Raw genomic sequence first — 16,481 nt, forward strand, 5'->3', positions numbered from 1 at the left:
CAAGTGTTTGGAATACATGTTGGTATTTTAACTGCAGAATATTAATATAAGATGGCTGCACGTTGTTTGCAGTTTCAGCCACATCACAAACGCGTTAGGTGGTCTGATAAATAAAAATAGAGGCATGAACTGTTACAAAGGCAAACTCCCTACTTAATTCAGCACAACCTTAATGGCATGATATATATATATAATATATTAAAGCACACCCTGCATCAGATTGCTGCTGTATCGTTCTTGGTTGATTAGATTTGAATGTGCGGAATAACTGGAAGGATAACCTCTACTTACAATTGGACGATTAGTCCTTGCCCCGCATAATCATTGCACCTTGATTATTTACTCAGCATTACCAAACAGTGAAGATCCATCTATAAAACAGCATCCAAGTGCTATTGGTTTTCTTGTGCCCCTGCTTAAGGCTCCAGTTCAGCTGCCTAGCTCTCTAAGCTCACAGCCTCACTAATAAATCACCCAACAATCTGCTCGTTGAATTGCTTTGGCCATGGCTTCACTGCTCCAGCCCATGTTGCCAAGCAACAGCACAGGAGAGAAGTCGAAAGAATTGCTGACAAATGGCCAAATGGCTGAAACAACAGACTTGTCTTCAGTGGGATCAGTTCCAAAGAACAGCCTGTTTTTTTTTGTGCTGTTCTGTTCTCTTCCCTATACGACTGGATAAAAATCAACAAGCCATTGTAATTTACATACACTTCCTCCTCAATGGGTATTATCATTAGCTGTGGTCAGGATGAGACCACAAAAATACAATAAAGGATTTTGGATGCTTTTAGCGAGACAAGTAAATATACCAAGTTAAATAATGGGCCTCAACAATGAAAGCATATAATCAGGAAAAAAATCCTCGTGATACATTAAAGAACATCTCTGAAAGTAAAAAGTTGATCTGCAAGTGGGATATTCAGAGTAAAGTCGGCAGGGCTGTACTCTTATCATTCTTTGTTCACTTCAACCGTGATGTACATCTTTGATGTACGTACGGATTATGCAATAACCATTTGAACACAAGCATTTTCTGTAAGCATATCCATTTATTCTGCTTCATTAAAAACACATTCATTGCAATGAGGGACAGAACATTATTTCAAATCATTGAGAAAAAACCACATCAAATTTTATTACTTTTAATTCCTCCAATAATTGCACAACAATCCTCAAAAATAATAAACTGCTGCACAATTTTCACCGTCCGCATAAACCAGAGAACTTAAGGGAGGCTGGCAGTGCAAGGTCAGAATACTGCAATGCCAATTAATTAAATCGGATATTAAATCATAAAGTCAATTGTTTGGCCAAATAGAAGATGAGAGCTCTTCGGACATCTCGATTTTGGATAAATGCAAGGATGAAAAATGTTGGGAGGATTGTTTAGTGTCTCTGCTGGTAGAATAAACGTAGGAGTGTGTGACCGAATACAAGTGTGTGCGTATGTGAGTGTGTGCGTGCGTGTAAGTGTGTGTATGTAAGTTTGTGTGCGTGGTTAAGTGTGTAAGTGTGTGTGTGTATAAAATTGCGTGACTGTATAAATGAATGAGTGAGAGAGGATGACTGAACCTTGTGCATAGAGGGAGAAAAGAGCGAACCCTTTTGGAGATGTTCCAAAAATGTTAGCACATGCTGACATTTACTGATACTTTCATCTGAAAACAATTTATACTCTGTCAAAATTAAATAAACTCACCTTGTAAGTTCATGAGCTGGATCTTTAAGAGTTGCTCTGCACCTCATTCCTAAACTAAAATAAATTCTTTTGGGGGAAATTTAACTTGACAGATTCATGTTTTTAATGATTTTTCTAAGAAATATTCAAACAGACTGGCAACATCAAGGGCTGGTACTTTGATCAGCATTGAGTTCGGCGAGTGATCACGCAGGTCTCCTCCAGTTTCCTTCCAAATCTCAAAGTTGTGCCGGTAGGTTAAATCGTTCCCGAAGCTTGCCCCTCGTGTGGGTGAGTGGTAAGGGAATTCGGGATTTGGGTGGGCTTGGGGTAATGCTAGAGATAATAGTTTTGCAAATAAATAAATGCACGAGAGGAGCTGATGGGAATACTTTGGGAGCCAGCATAGACTCAATGGGCCGAAGGGCCTCCTACTACACGAGGGAAATATGAGAAGTACGAGAGAGATCCCTACAAATCAACCCAGGACATTGATGACGATAAGGGTGGCAGTAGCACAACGATTATTGAGTGCAATCTGGTACAACATATACAATTTGAAAATGCATGTAACACAGTTGTTCATCTGAATGCCATTATGTATTGCTCAGCAATTTCTTTATTTCATGATTATGCAATGAGACGGAGAGAGCAGTTAGTTTAATGTTTCAGTAACACGTCGCGCTACAAGAGCACGATTCTGAATACTTATTGCAATGCCAGCCTTCATCAAAATAGCCATGAATATAGAAATAATAAAAGCAAAAGCCTCACTAAAACCTCAATATGTTATCAAATAGAATGTATTTGGGAGAAAAACAGCTCAGAACGTCATTCAGCTGCTATGAAAGCAAGCTGGTCAGTTTTTCCTCCTGCTCTCTTATGTATGGCTTTATCAGTTACTTTCTGAAAATCAGAGAAAGGACATACACCTTGATCAATCTTCTTGATTACTACAAATCAGTTCGAGCAAATGGAATGTTTTTATTTAAACATATTATATTTCTCCAGTTTAAAATATGTGTTGCCATGTTTATTGAGAGCATCCCCATTAATGTAAGAATAAGAGGTTTTTACTGTACACAAGAAAGCAAAAATATTCACAAATTATTTTAGATTATCACCACTTGATAAATATATTTTATTCTGTCTGCATGACACAAATTAACTAGTCCCACCTACTCAGGTACCACCTAAAGCTTCAAGTTCCTAGGAATAAATATCACCAGTAATTTGTCCTACATCAATTGACCAGCAATGAAACACACCAAATCCTCTACTTCCTTGGAAGGTTAGGAAGTTTGGCATATCCCCAACAAGTCTCACAAACTTCTACAAATGCGCCATAGGAAGCATTTATCAGTATGCATCACAGCATGCATTGGGAACAACTCAATCCAAGACTGCAAGAAATTGCAAAGAGTCGTGAAAGTAGCCCTGATCATCATGCAAACCAACCTCCCATTCATGGGCTCCATCTACAATTCGCGCTGCCTCAGCAAGGCCACCAGCATAATCAAGGACCAATCTCACCTGGTCACCCTCTCGCCTCCGTCTCCCATCAGGCAAGAGTTACAGATGTTTGAAAATGTATACCTCCTTCTTCAGGGACAGTTTCTTCCCAGCTGCTGTCAGGCAACTGAACCGTCCTCTCACCAGCTGGAGCAAGGTCCTGACCTCCCATCTACCTCATTGGAGATCTTTGAACTATCTTTAATCAGGCTTTATAGGACTTTATGTTGCACTAAATAATATATCCTTTATCCTGTATCTGTACACTGTGGACAGCTTGATTGCAATCATGTATAGTCTTTTCGTTGACTGGACAGCATGCCCAAAAATGCTTTTCACTGTACCTCGGTGCACATGGCAATAATACACTAATCTAAAAGCATTTATTTAATATGAAAATATAAAAGCTCTTCTATTTAATGCTCTCACCATGGAGCTTCTCAAAAATGGCTATCCCAAACTTTACACTATGAGCAATTACTTGATGTCTTCATTCCACTTGTGAAAGAGGACTTCACAGAGAACTCTTTTAATGGGTGATTCATAAGGGGTGATTCATAAGGAACAATTTACAATTTTCCAAAGCCAATTAACCTACAAATTTGTACGTCTTTGGAGTCTGGGAGGAAACCAGAGCACCCGGAGAAAACCCACGCCATCAGTGGAGAACGTACAAACTCCATACAGACAGCACCGAGTCAGGATCAAACCCAGGTCTCTGAATCTGTAAGGCAGCAACTCTACCGCTAAGCCACTGTGCAGCCCCTAGAAGAACAACTATTTTCGGGATTCTGATGGACTTACTACATATTAATTCTGTTCAAATTCCTTGTTAACGCAAAATCATCTTTTCAACGAGCAAACGATCCACAAGTACAAGTGATCCACGGGCTAAATATGAACTATTTACTGATCTACCAGTGTTGGTTTGCCACCCAAATCGCCCTGAACCTAAATGGCAAGGCACAAAGTACTGAGAGGTGCTTGAGCTCTCTAATGCTTTTGTGTAAGCAGGTCTGACCAAAATTCTCCATGAAACACCTCAGAAGGAATGATGATCAGGCCAATATCCAAAAAACAAACTGTAGATTCTAAAGGGTGGGAATCATATAATAAGTACAAATGTGTTTGTATTTTGATGAGACAGGTACATTACAACATTGAAAAGATATTTGGATAGGTACATAGATAGGAAAGGTTTAGAGAGGCCAGGCATGGGAAAAATGGAACTTGCTTGGATGGAGCACCTTGGTCGGCATGGGACAAACTGTGCAGAAGGGCCTGTTTCTGTGTTGTACAACTTTATGATTCCATGCTTGAGCAGGCTTGAGAAGCATTCATCTGCTGGATGTGGAATCAAGAACCAGACAATATAGCTTTAAGGTTAGAGGGGAAAGATATTTAGATTAGTTTAGAGATACAGCGTGGAAACAGGCCCTTTCGGTCCACCGGGTCCGTGCCAACCAGCGATCCCCGTACATTAACACTATCCTATACCCACTAGGGACAATTTTTACATTTACCAAGCCAATTAACCTACATACCTGTACGTCTTTGGAGTGTGGGAGGATCTCGGAGAAAACCCACGCAGGTCACGGGGAGAATGTACAAACTCCGTACAGACGGCAGCAGTGGTCGGGATCGAACCCGGGTCTCCGGCGCTGCATTCGCTGTAAGGCAGCAACTCTACCGCTGCGCCACCGTGCCGCCCCGTGCCGATATAATAGAAACCTGAAGGGCAACTTTTTAACTCAGAAGATGGTGGGTATATGGTATGAGCTGCCAGAGGAAGTGGTTAAGGTGAGCACCATACAGCATTTCAAAGACATTTGGACAGGTACATGGACAGGAAATGTTGAGGGGGATAATGTGCCAGATGTGGTCAAATAGGACTAAATTAGATGGGGCATCTTGATCGGTATGGACAAGTTGGACTGAAGGGCCTGTTTCTGTGGTGCATTACTCAATTACTCTATTTCTAAAATATAAAACAGAAAATATTGGAAACGCTCAGCAGGTCAGGCCACACCTATGGGAAGATTAACAAAGCTAACATTTCAGGTTGAAGATCTTTTGTCAGAATTGAGGAGATAAAAGAAGCTTGTGAAGCCACAGGAACGGTGGGAGAGCGAGATGTCTCTGACAGGGTAAAAGCGCAGGGTGTCCATGGGAATAAGCTGTAAAAAAACGATTTGATCGGTGAGTGAATGGTATTGGTTAGAGAGAGAGAGAGAGAGAGAGAGAGAGAGAGAGAGAGAGAGAGAGAGAGAGAGAGAGAGAACATTGACAAAAAAAACATAGACAAAAGAATGAAGGAGTTACAAAATGCAGAGGAGGAAGAAATGCCCAGCAGATCAGGCAGACAATTGCCAAGTCACAAATGATTTTCTTCCATCATAAGTTCCATAATTGATATATGTGGAAAAGGGTTCCATTGTTTGAGCAGCTCCTCAACAAATGAAGTGACCCATGCCTGAAAAACTGGCTAACATTCAGACAAGAGCTGATATTTAAAATTAATATTCACCATACAAGACTAATAGGCAATGTGCTAACCAATAGCGAGTCAAAATACCTACTCTTGACATGTTTTACCACCGCTGTCCTGTTATTACTGAGTGCCATCTCTGGTCAAATATCTAATGACAATCCACATAAATGCTGTGGCTATAAAAACAGATCGGAGGCTTGGTGATTTGTGCTGAATGACTCATCTCCCAATTTCCAAAGACCGTTCCAACAAGTACAAAACACATGTCAAGACTATGATGGAGTACTCTTCACTTGCTTGGATGAAAGTAGTTGCAACAACATGTAGAAGGTCAAAGCCATCCAGAATGAACAGGTTGTGTTATCGGCACACCATCTCCCTCCCAAGCAGTGGCTGCAGTGTGTGCTGTCTGCAGTATGCACTGCACAATCTCACCATCATTACACTGACAGCAACTCCTAAACTTGCGACCGTCAAAGGATATTAGGCACATGGAAACACAGCTTCTATCTCTTCTCTTTTGCATAATATAAAGTGACCTGCCTTCGAATATATAGCCATTTCTTCAATATGGTAGAGTATCAATCCGGGATATTCCTATTCAATATCTGAACAGTAATTCAATTTCAAAGTCGTCTAGTTGATCCTCATTGCCTATACTCGTTCTCACCGAGCAAACAGCTAACAATGGCATGTTTCCGTTATCATTGTTACTTTTTTTGCATATCTTTCATTCATTTGTTTTATATCTCTCTACATCCCTGTCTATATCTCTCGTTTCCCTTTCCCCTGACTCTCAGTCTGCAAAAGGATCTCCACCTGAAACGTCAACGATTCCTTTTCTCCAGAGATGCTGTCTGACTCGCTGAATTATTCCAGCTTTTCGTATCTATCTTCGGTTTCAATCAGCATCTGCAGTTCCTGTGTAGGATGCTGGTTTAAAAGTAAAGGAAGAAAGGTCTCGACCTGAAACGTCACCCATTCCTTCTCTCCACAGAGCATGCTGCCTTCCTGCTGAGTTACTCCAGCATTTTGTGTCTATCTGCAGTTCCTTCCTACACATGTGAATGGTAAAGCACGGTTGACATAGAAGGTGATGGCTCACCTTCTTGAGGGCAACTAGGAATGAGATGCCCCAAGTGACAATGCCCACAGCCAATGCACGAACAAACAATAAGCTCTGACGGTCGTGCAAGTTATATGTTACCTCCATGCTGTGAAATGGAAAAAATATACCAAGTCAACAGCAAAAGCCAATTAAGCAGAAAAACTTAAGGCTTATTTTGAAACGTAGATTTCAACACAGAAAATCATGGAGCAATAAACAGCACAATCCACCATATGGCATGCCTCTTTATTGCTAACATTGTGATCACTTTAAATATTTACTCCTGAGTTTTACATAAACAAGAGCATTTTTTATAAAGGACTGTTTCCTGGGTGTGTAATTCCCACATCAACCATGAATTCTAATTTGCCATGCAGGAATCGTCACAAAGAAATGCTCCCTACTGTTTGCAATCATGCAATGTTAACCTTTAAACACAATCCACAGACATCTGAGGTTGAAAAAAAAAACAAGTTCAGAAACTATTTCTGCCTGGGCAGAAAATATAAATATCAATAGCAGACAGCCATGACTTTCACATCATCTCAACTCAAACTAATCTCTGCAATTTAATGACTTGCTTGCTTCATTCGATCTACATTCAACTGAAAATAGGTTGCCCTCAGCAGCACGGTGTGCAGGCAGCAACAACAGAGGTTATAAAGTCTCCGTGCTGTTTCTTATTCTCCTCCCACTCACTCAAGATGAACAATCGTTGGTACGAGTTCTATTTGGTGACCCATTCGTCTTACAGGACAAGAGCCATGGATAGAAGAAAGAAAATATATCAGTCATACTGATATTAGATCAAGGTAGGAAGATAAGCATCTCCTTGTCTTATCATGTGGTCCTGAACCATAGAGAAAGTAGACCCACCAGGCTTTCTTCTCCTCATATGATAGATTCCACATTCACATAAGGCACTTAGAGAAAACAGCAGAGGATGACATCTTCAAATAAGTTCAATTTAGTTTCATTTTTTAGTTTAGAGATGCAGTGCAGAAACAGGTCCTTCGACCCACTGAGTCTACGCCGACCAGCAATCCCTGCACACTAACACTATCCTACACACACTCGGGACAATTTACAATTATACCAAGCCAATTAATCTACAAACCTGTACATCTTTGGAGTGTGGGAGGAAACCGGAGATCCCGGAGAAACCCCACACAGGTCACAGGGAGAATGTGCAAACTCCATACAGACAGCACCCGTAGTCAGGATCAAACCCAGGTCTCTGGCGCTGTAAGGCTGTAACTCTACTGCTGCTCCACCGTCCCATCATATTAGAACAAAATTCAAAATAATACCAACAGCCAACATGTAAAGAAGCGATTGAGTCAAAAGCAACAATAAATATATTTTTTAAGTTCATCTTAAAAAAAATAGCTGCTTCACATCATGAATTGCAAAATATTTTAAGAATCCAAGTTCAGAAAGTAAAATAATTTCTTCATTCAGATTCGTACCAGGTTATTGTTTTCTCACTGCAAACCTGTATCACACTTCTGGCAAGCTTCCCGCAGGAGTGATCTAACCTGCAGGTCTAATAGGAAACTATTCAAAATAGACGCAAAAAGCTGGAGTAACTCGCGGGACAGGCAGCGTCTCTGGAGACAAGGAATGGATGACTTTTCTAGTCGAGTCCCTTCTCCATATTGAAATGATTTCCATGTACCTCGACTCCATCCTATACTACAGCCCCCAGCACCCCGCCCCCCAAGTCCAATCTCTCCCGACCTATGTCCAACCTGAAGAAGGGTCTCGATCCGAATTGTCACCCAGTCCTTCTCTCCAGAGATGCTGCCTGGCCCGCTGAGTTACTCCAGCTTTTTGTGTCAATCTTCGGTTTAAACCAGCATCTGCAGTTCCTTCCGACACTATTCAAAATACATTGCTTTCGTTCCAGAACCAAGGTCACCCAAACCTCAACAAATGATGGTGAAAAAGTGAAGAATGAAAAATATTATCTCAGAAGAGATTAGTGATGTAGTCAGTGGCAAACTCACAGAGGGATGTGAAACCGAGAATGTAAATTTTAAAATCAAGGTTGCATAACTGAGATAATGTAGCATGTACAAGACTGATAGGTGAACAAGTACTTGGAGGCTCATTGGAACATACACATTTTTGTGGATGGATGACGTAAACTTAGAGAGAATAGAACTGCCCACCAGGAGTGCACTACCGTGGTTATGTTTGGGTTCAGAGAAGGCATGGATGTAAAAGCTTCTGGAGGATGTGAATGGAGGTTGGGATTTGGTGATGTTAAGGGGATGGATAGTTTCAGTGATGGCACGGATATATATAGTCCTATATTCAATGCAAGATCAAATGTCACAAGTTCGGAACAGTGCAGTTGAGTTTCAGACATTTGCTTGAGAAGGGACAGAACTGGTGGCCATGAGGTGGAGATCAAAGTAAATAGCCTTGGACTTCCAAATATTCAGGAGGAGTAAATTTCCACTTATCCAGTAATGGAATTCACTAACATCCGAGTGTCTGGAAACCCAGCAGTTGAGGATCAGGAGAGGAGGTGAATCAAATCTGTGTGGCAATGGTGTGTATGTGATGCAATATTATCAGATTACATTAACAAGTACATCACCAAAATGCCACAAGAATAGAACTTGGAGAGCACGGTAACATTGTGCTGTTTTGCACTTGTTGTTTTATTTATTTGTGTATTTATCATACTGTATGTATATTGTTTATCCTGTGAGCTTCACGTGAACAAGGAATTTCATTGCACACTAATGTATATTGCAACAAACTAATCTGAAACTGGAACCAATGAAGACAGGAAGAGAAGCCACTGCAGGTGATTATTTGACTGGGTTGACAAGATAAATGACACACCAGCGGTGTACAGCGCAAAAGGACACTTATAGTCAAGTAAAATCCTTACAGTCATAAAATGAGTGAAATTGTAAAAAAAAATAAATGCAATGTTTGGTGAGGTTCTACTGTAAAAGTGGAATCTAAAATGGAGCAGTGCTCAGTGTGGATTATTCACCACGCTCGAGGGACTGTATGCTCCTCAAACTGTTATTTGACCTAAAGGGATAACATTTGCAGAATAACACAGTAATGTCAGATACTGTATTATATTGGCATTAGAATGATTCATTAATCCCAGTTGGTTTAAGATGATCCTAAAGCAATAATCTAGAAATAGTAAAAACAGAATTTAAAACCATTATAAATGGTGTCGTCTATTGGAAAATGGAGTATTTGTGATGAGATGAACCAGGTCATAAAATCCAAGTAAAATGGGACAAAAAGGTAATATAACAGACAATGCCAAAGCTATCAAGTTTCATATAGTCAACTTCCGATGCCAATGGAAAACATATTATTCACCTTATGATCAATGCTAATCTGTCAATAGCAACAAATTCTAAGCTCTTCAGCAATAGCGTTTTTCAATTGGAAATCATTAACACACTGAAAGAATACCCAGATTTTCAATTAATTATGTTTATTTGTCATATGTACTGGACATGAACAGGAACAATGAAATTCTTACTTGCGGCAGCTTTGCAGGCACATGAGGCACCAAAAAAAAAAAAAGGAATTCAGTTAATCTAAGTAAACCAGAACTTGATAGCGCAAAAAATACCAAAGTGTTTCGGGCAACTACAAAGTATGTAGTGCAAAGTCTTCGGTGGTTCGGGTAATGGGGAACCGTTGAGGTTAGGGTTGTACAGGGTGGTTCAAGATGCCTTGGCGAATGCCAACAGAATTAACAAGCTCATCTCTAAACTAAACTAAATCTGGAAGCCTGGCTCCATCCTGGGGGTGGCGTTGGATTTACTGCAGGTGGTCTTAGAGGGGAAGATGCTCCTCAAACTTAGACAATACAGCTTACCCCCTCCATGACACACTGGTCAACCTGAGGAGCACCTTCAGCAACAGACTGGCTCCACCAAGATGCAGCACAGAACTCCACAGGAGATCTTTTTTCCCCTGTGGCTATCAACTCCTCCCCCTTCTGTCGTGGGGTAGACTGACTCCCCTTCCTCTCTCCCAACCTTTGCACATCCCCCATCTTGGACTTTCCACTTGTCACTTTCATATCATGTTTCATGCACTTTGTTGTGTTTTATAACTGTTGGCAGACCAATTTCCCTCCTGGGATAAAGTTCTATTGTATCGTATCTTAAGTGGTTGACGGGGAGAGGCTATTCACTAATAATTTGTCCTGGTCCAATCACATTGATGCTCGGGCCAAGAAAGCATACCAGTGCCTCTACTTCCTCAGGAGAGTAAGGAAATTAAGCATGTCCACTTTGTTGGAGATACGTTCTTTGGTTGTTGCCTATTTGCATGAAGAAGGAGCAGGGTCAGGTGGCCCAAATTTCCAAAGTGAAGGCAAGGGATGAAGCGATCGGCTTCTCTGATGGCGCAGTGGCAGCGGTCGAGAGTGTTTGATCCTCCAGTGCTGATATTAGCTTGAAAAAAGTAAGCGTGCAGGTACAGCAGGCAGTGAAGAAAGCTAATGGCATGTTGGCCTTCATTGCGAGAGGATTTGAGTTTAGGAGCAAGGAGGTCCTACTGCAGTTGTACAGGGCCCTGGTGAGACTGCATCTGGAGTATTGTGTGGAATTTTGATCTCCTAATTTGAGGAAGGACATTCTTGCTGTTGAGGGAATGCAGCGTAGGTTCACCCAGTTAATTCCCGGGATGGCGGGACTGTCATATGATGAAAGAATGGGTCGACTGTGCTTGTATTCACTGGAATTTAGAAGGATGAGAGGGGATCTTATAGAAACAGGTAAGATTCTTAAAGGATTGTACAGGCTAGATGCAGGAAAAATATTTCCGATGTTGGGGGAGTCCAGAACCAGGGGTCGCAGTTTAAGAATAAGGGGTAGGCCATTTAGGACTGAGATGAGGAAAAACTTCTTTACCCAGAGAGTTGTGAATCTGTGTAATTCTCTGCCACAGAAGGCAGTGGAGGCCAATTCACTGGATGTTTTCAAGAGAGAGTAACTCAGCGGGACAGGCAGCATCTCCGGAGAGAAGGAATGGGTGATGTTTCGGGCCCAGACCCTTCTTCAGACATCTTTGAGCCATATCACTGTCAAAATGAATGTGCAGGGTGCTGTTATAATGGTGGAGTGCCTGAGAAGTCTGCATAGTCATGTTTAGTTTATTGTCACGTGTACCGAGGTACAGTGAAAAGCTTTTGCTGCGTGCTAACCAGTCAGTGGAAAGACTATACATGATTATAGAATTGAGCCCATCTTGTGTGTAGATACATAGTAAAGGGAAAAACGATTAATGCAAGATAAAGTCCAATTCAAGATAGTCTGAGTGTGTCCAATGAAGTTGATAGTAGCTCCGGACTGCTCTCTAGTTGTGGGTTGGATGGTTCAGTTGCCTGATAACAGTTGTGAAGAAACTGTCCCTGAATCTGGAGGTGTGCGTTTTCACACTTCTGTACCTCTGGCCTGATGGGGGAGGGGAGAAGAGGGAGTGGCCGGGGTGAGACTCATCCTTGATTATGCTGCTGGCCCTGCCGAGGCAGCCTGAGGTATAAATGGGAGTCAATGGAAGGGAGGTTGGTTTGTGCACCTGTGTTTTATGCACCTGTCACATCTGAGTGCTGTCTTTTAATTTCTGCCTCAGCATTTCCCAACTACTGCAGGTTGCATGTGGGACAGAAAAACTTTTACTTATCAACGTCGGTAGTCACTACTTGAAATCTGTTCACTTTATGTACTCGCTTTTTAGTCGTTTCTGTTTTGTTTTATGTCAAGGTCATTCCAAACTACATAAGACTATTTTGCAGAAATGTCAGTATTCAATGTAGTCATTCAAACCACGCAACAGTCAGGGCAATATTGCCTGCATGTTCCACTCTTGCTAAGGATTACTGACAGCAGACCTGTGGATTGCAGGATCTTGCAATGAGCTGGTTTGACTCATAGAACAGTGCAGCTCAGCAACAGGCCCTTCGGCCCACAATGTCTGTGCCAAACATGATGCCAAGACCAACACTTATCTGCCTTACATAATCCATACCCTTCCATTCCCTGCATATCCATTTCTCTATCCAAGTCTCTTCTCTTCCCCTATTGCATCGTTACCACTCCTGGCAGCACATTCTGGGCACTCACCACCCTCTGTAGAAAACAAAACTATCCCGCACATCTTCTTTAAACTTTACCCCTCTTACCTTAAAGCTATACCCTCTAATTTGAAGAAGGGCCTCGACCCGAAATGTCACCTATTCCTTCTCTCCAGAGATGATGCCTGTCCCGCTGAGTTACTCTAACTTTTTGTGTCTACCCTCTAGTTTGATTCGGATAGAAAGATCTTTCATCTGATTCATGACTGGAGGAGACTCACTGTGATGGATGTTTCTTTTGTTTGGTGTTGTTTTATGGTTGTATGTGTTATTGCATATTTTTATTGCTTATTTTTATTGGTCTTATTGTTGAACTGCGGGTCATTTTGCATTTCACTGCACATTTATGTGTATGTGACAAATAAATGGACTATTGATTGATATTGATATTTGCGTAGTGAACCTTCATTAGGTTAAAAATCTATTATGGTGATCCAATCCTATGGAGGAAAACCTGAAGAGCACCATGGACAGATGTCATAGGTATCCCTTGTGTCTCTGAATGCCACCCAAAGAAGCTGCCAAAATTGATATTATGGGTCACAAGAGCCCGATCAACTTGATGGGTAGTTAATGGAATCCTAAATCCTTAACTTTGACTCTTGCCTACGGAACAGACTCCAGGGCACGACAATAAATTTGATGCCCCAACAGTTATTAAGCAGCGTCCTGGAAGATGGCGGAACCAGCAACATGTGGATCAGCACCACTGACCATACCACCTTTGCCAGTCAAGTGATGCCATCTTGAATGCCGTATTTTTTTTAAAAAGATGCATGTTTTGGCAACAAATTGAGGATTTCCTTGGGCAAACCCAATGGTTTGTGCATTTTTATGCTCGTCTTGTCCACATAGTTCACTTAGCACAACTGGCTGGTGAAGAATCAAACTCCATGTTCCACGTTAACCCACTCGAGTGGCACATGGGTCTCTTGCCAAGAGAGTGCAATAGGAAATTGGGGTCTTAGGTAATGAATTCACTTAAGTTAACTAGTTGGCTGCATCTTCAGCTTGGAGGAATCCTAAATCCTTAACTTTGACTCTTGCCTACGGAACAGACTCCAGGGCATGACAATAAATTTGATGCCCCAACAGTTATTAAGCAGCGTCCTGGAGGATGGCGGAACCAGCAACATGTGGATCAGCACCACTGACCATACCACCTTTGCCAGTCAAGTGATGCCATCTTGAATGCCGTGTTTAAAAAAAAAAGATGCATGTTTTGGCAACAAATTGAGGATTTCCTTGGGCAAACCCAATGGTTTGTGCATTTTTATGCTCGTCTTGTCCACATAGTTCACTTAGCACAACTGGCTGGTGAAGAATCAAACTCCATGTTCCACGTTAACCCACTCGAGTGGCACATGGGTGTCTTGCCAAGAGAGTGCAATAGGAAATTGGGGTCTTAGGTAATGAATTCACTTAGGTTAACTAGTTGGCCTCATTTTCAGCTTGGAGCACAGGGAGCTGTTGGCTTAACAGCAAGGCACATCCTTGCTATATCTACATTTCCTGGCATCAAGCTCTATCGGCACATTACTCATGACAATCCAAGAAAGACTTCTTGGCTGATATTTTCATGGTAGTACAAAGTTATGAAAATAGAGAGCTGAGACTTTTGATACAAGTCCTCATAATTGAGGAAACTAGTTTGAAAAATTGATTTGGAAACCATCACATTTCCATTAAGAATACCTTTTCTCAGAAAATAGCAGTGCAAGACTTACACTGAGCCAAAGAATTCCAGGAAATTAGGGGCCATGAATACAGTTCCTCATTAGATATTTTTAACGCCTGCCGTTGTTGATCATATTAATGCAGCAGAGTGGTACTGCTAGTGGAGCTGCGACTCACAGTACTAACGGGCCTGGTTCAATCCTCACCTCGGGTGCTGTCTATGAGATGTTTGCACGTTCTCTCTGTGACCATGTGGTCCAGGTGATGATTTCCTCCCACATCACATAGTTGTGTGGGTTTGTAAGTTAATTGTCCTCTGTAAAATGTCCCTAACGTGTAGGGAGTGGGTGCAACAAATAGGTTAACATAGAACTTGTGTGAAAGGATTCTGGAGACCCGTTTCCATGCTGTATCTTTCAATCATATGTTATCAGCAAATAATCTATTTTTCAGATTTTGTTTCAATTGTACAAGTTGAACCAGGATTATAAATGTATAGGAAGGATCTGCAGATGCTGGTTTAAACCGAATATAGACACAAAATGTTGGGAGTAACTCAATGGGGCAGGCAGCATCTCTGGATAAAAGGAATAGGTGACGTTTCAGGTTGAGACCCTTCTTCAGTGGAAGAAGGGTCTTGACCTGAAACATTATCTATTCCGTATAAATGTATACTCTTAAATACAGCTCAAAAAGATTGTATTTTCAAACACATTTATGAAATGTAACAAATTCACGATTATATGCTTCCTTTGATACTTCTCTGTTTAAAGCACGTTTGTTTCTGTCAAATATTGGTGCTCATCAATGTGAGAGATAGAAATTGCTCCATTTCAAGTACACAGTTCCAGCATAAAACCTACCAAATCAGTTATATCACATTTCATAGTATATAAAGAACCTGCTGCTGAGAAGAGTACTTATTGCCACAGCAATATGATGTTTGCCCATTGCCTATGGTGCTTCTTGAACGATAAACCACCACCGATTGTTTTTAAATTATGACAGCTTTATAAGAGATGCACCCATTGAGAACAGCATCAAACTGTCTCAGACTCATTACATACATTTTATCAGCCATACCCACAAGTTATTATGGTTGGGTAAAGTCTGCATCGTCGAAGTATGACAGGATCATGATTGTTCCTCAATATTTCAGCATTCCAACCTTATATACATGCAAGATATTACATATTTCGTCAAACCTCTACCACTATCATAGAAATTTTCATTCCCAAGTTAAATCTAGAACTTGATACCACACGCATGACAGCCTCCCTGATCCCAATTCTGAAGCATGTTCCAACTTGCACCAAGCCTTGCTCCTCGGTGCCTAGAAACGTGGTGGTCTAAGTTAAGCAGCACTTTGATTTAAAAAATTGCATCCATATTTTGAAACCTATCCTCGATCCAATTGCTCCTTATGTCCTTAATCTTCTCCAGCCTGATGACAATCCAAGATCTCTGCACTCCTTTAATTCTGGTCACCTCATCATCCCAAAATTAAACCCTTCCACTATGGAGGACCATACCATTAATTGCTTTGTTCTTAAGTTCAGGAAATCCCACACCAAATTTCTCCATCTCTTTTCATTTCAATAGTCAGTTGAAACCTATCTCTATGACCAAGCTTTTGTTAATCTTCCCAAATATTTCCCTTGGTGGCCCAGTATCAAGGTAAGTATTGTTATATTAAAGTGGAGGCTGTGGCAGCTGGATTGTCATTCACTATTGTGGCTGGATGAGAATGTACTACAGTGAAAACACAAGATACTGAGATGCTGGAATTGGAGCAAGTAGCAAACTGGTAGAAGAACTCAGTGGGCCAGGCAGCTTCTGTGGAGGCAAAGGGATGGTCGACCTTCCAGGTCATACC

General features: G+C 41.3%; 1 protein-coding gene across 1 annotated transcript in view; it reads right to left on the bottom strand.

The window, feature by feature from the left end:
• Positions 1 to 6,789: 6,789 nt before the first annotated feature.
• The window catches only part of LOC144591269 (arginine-glutamic acid dipeptide repeats protein-like), a gene marked incomplete at both ends in the record, with an annotated part of 42,935 nt that continues 33,243 nt past the window's right edge, over positions 6,790 to 16,481 (bottom strand). The window contains one exon of the mRNA XM_078395537.1: positions 6,790 to 6,898. Coding sequence (XP_078251663.1) covers positions 6,790 to 6,898 — 109 coding nt within the window. The remainder of the gene's footprint in view (positions 6,899 to 16,481) is intronic.

The sequence above is a fragment of the Rhinoraja longicauda genome, unplaced genomic scaffold, assembly GCF_053455715.1.
Source record: "Rhinoraja longicauda isolate Sanriku21f unplaced genomic scaffold, sRhiLon1.1 Scf000778, whole genome shotgun sequence".
Lineage (NCBI taxonomy): Eukaryota > Metazoa > Chordata > Chondrichthyes > Rajiformes > Arhynchobatidae > Rhinoraja > Rhinoraja longicauda.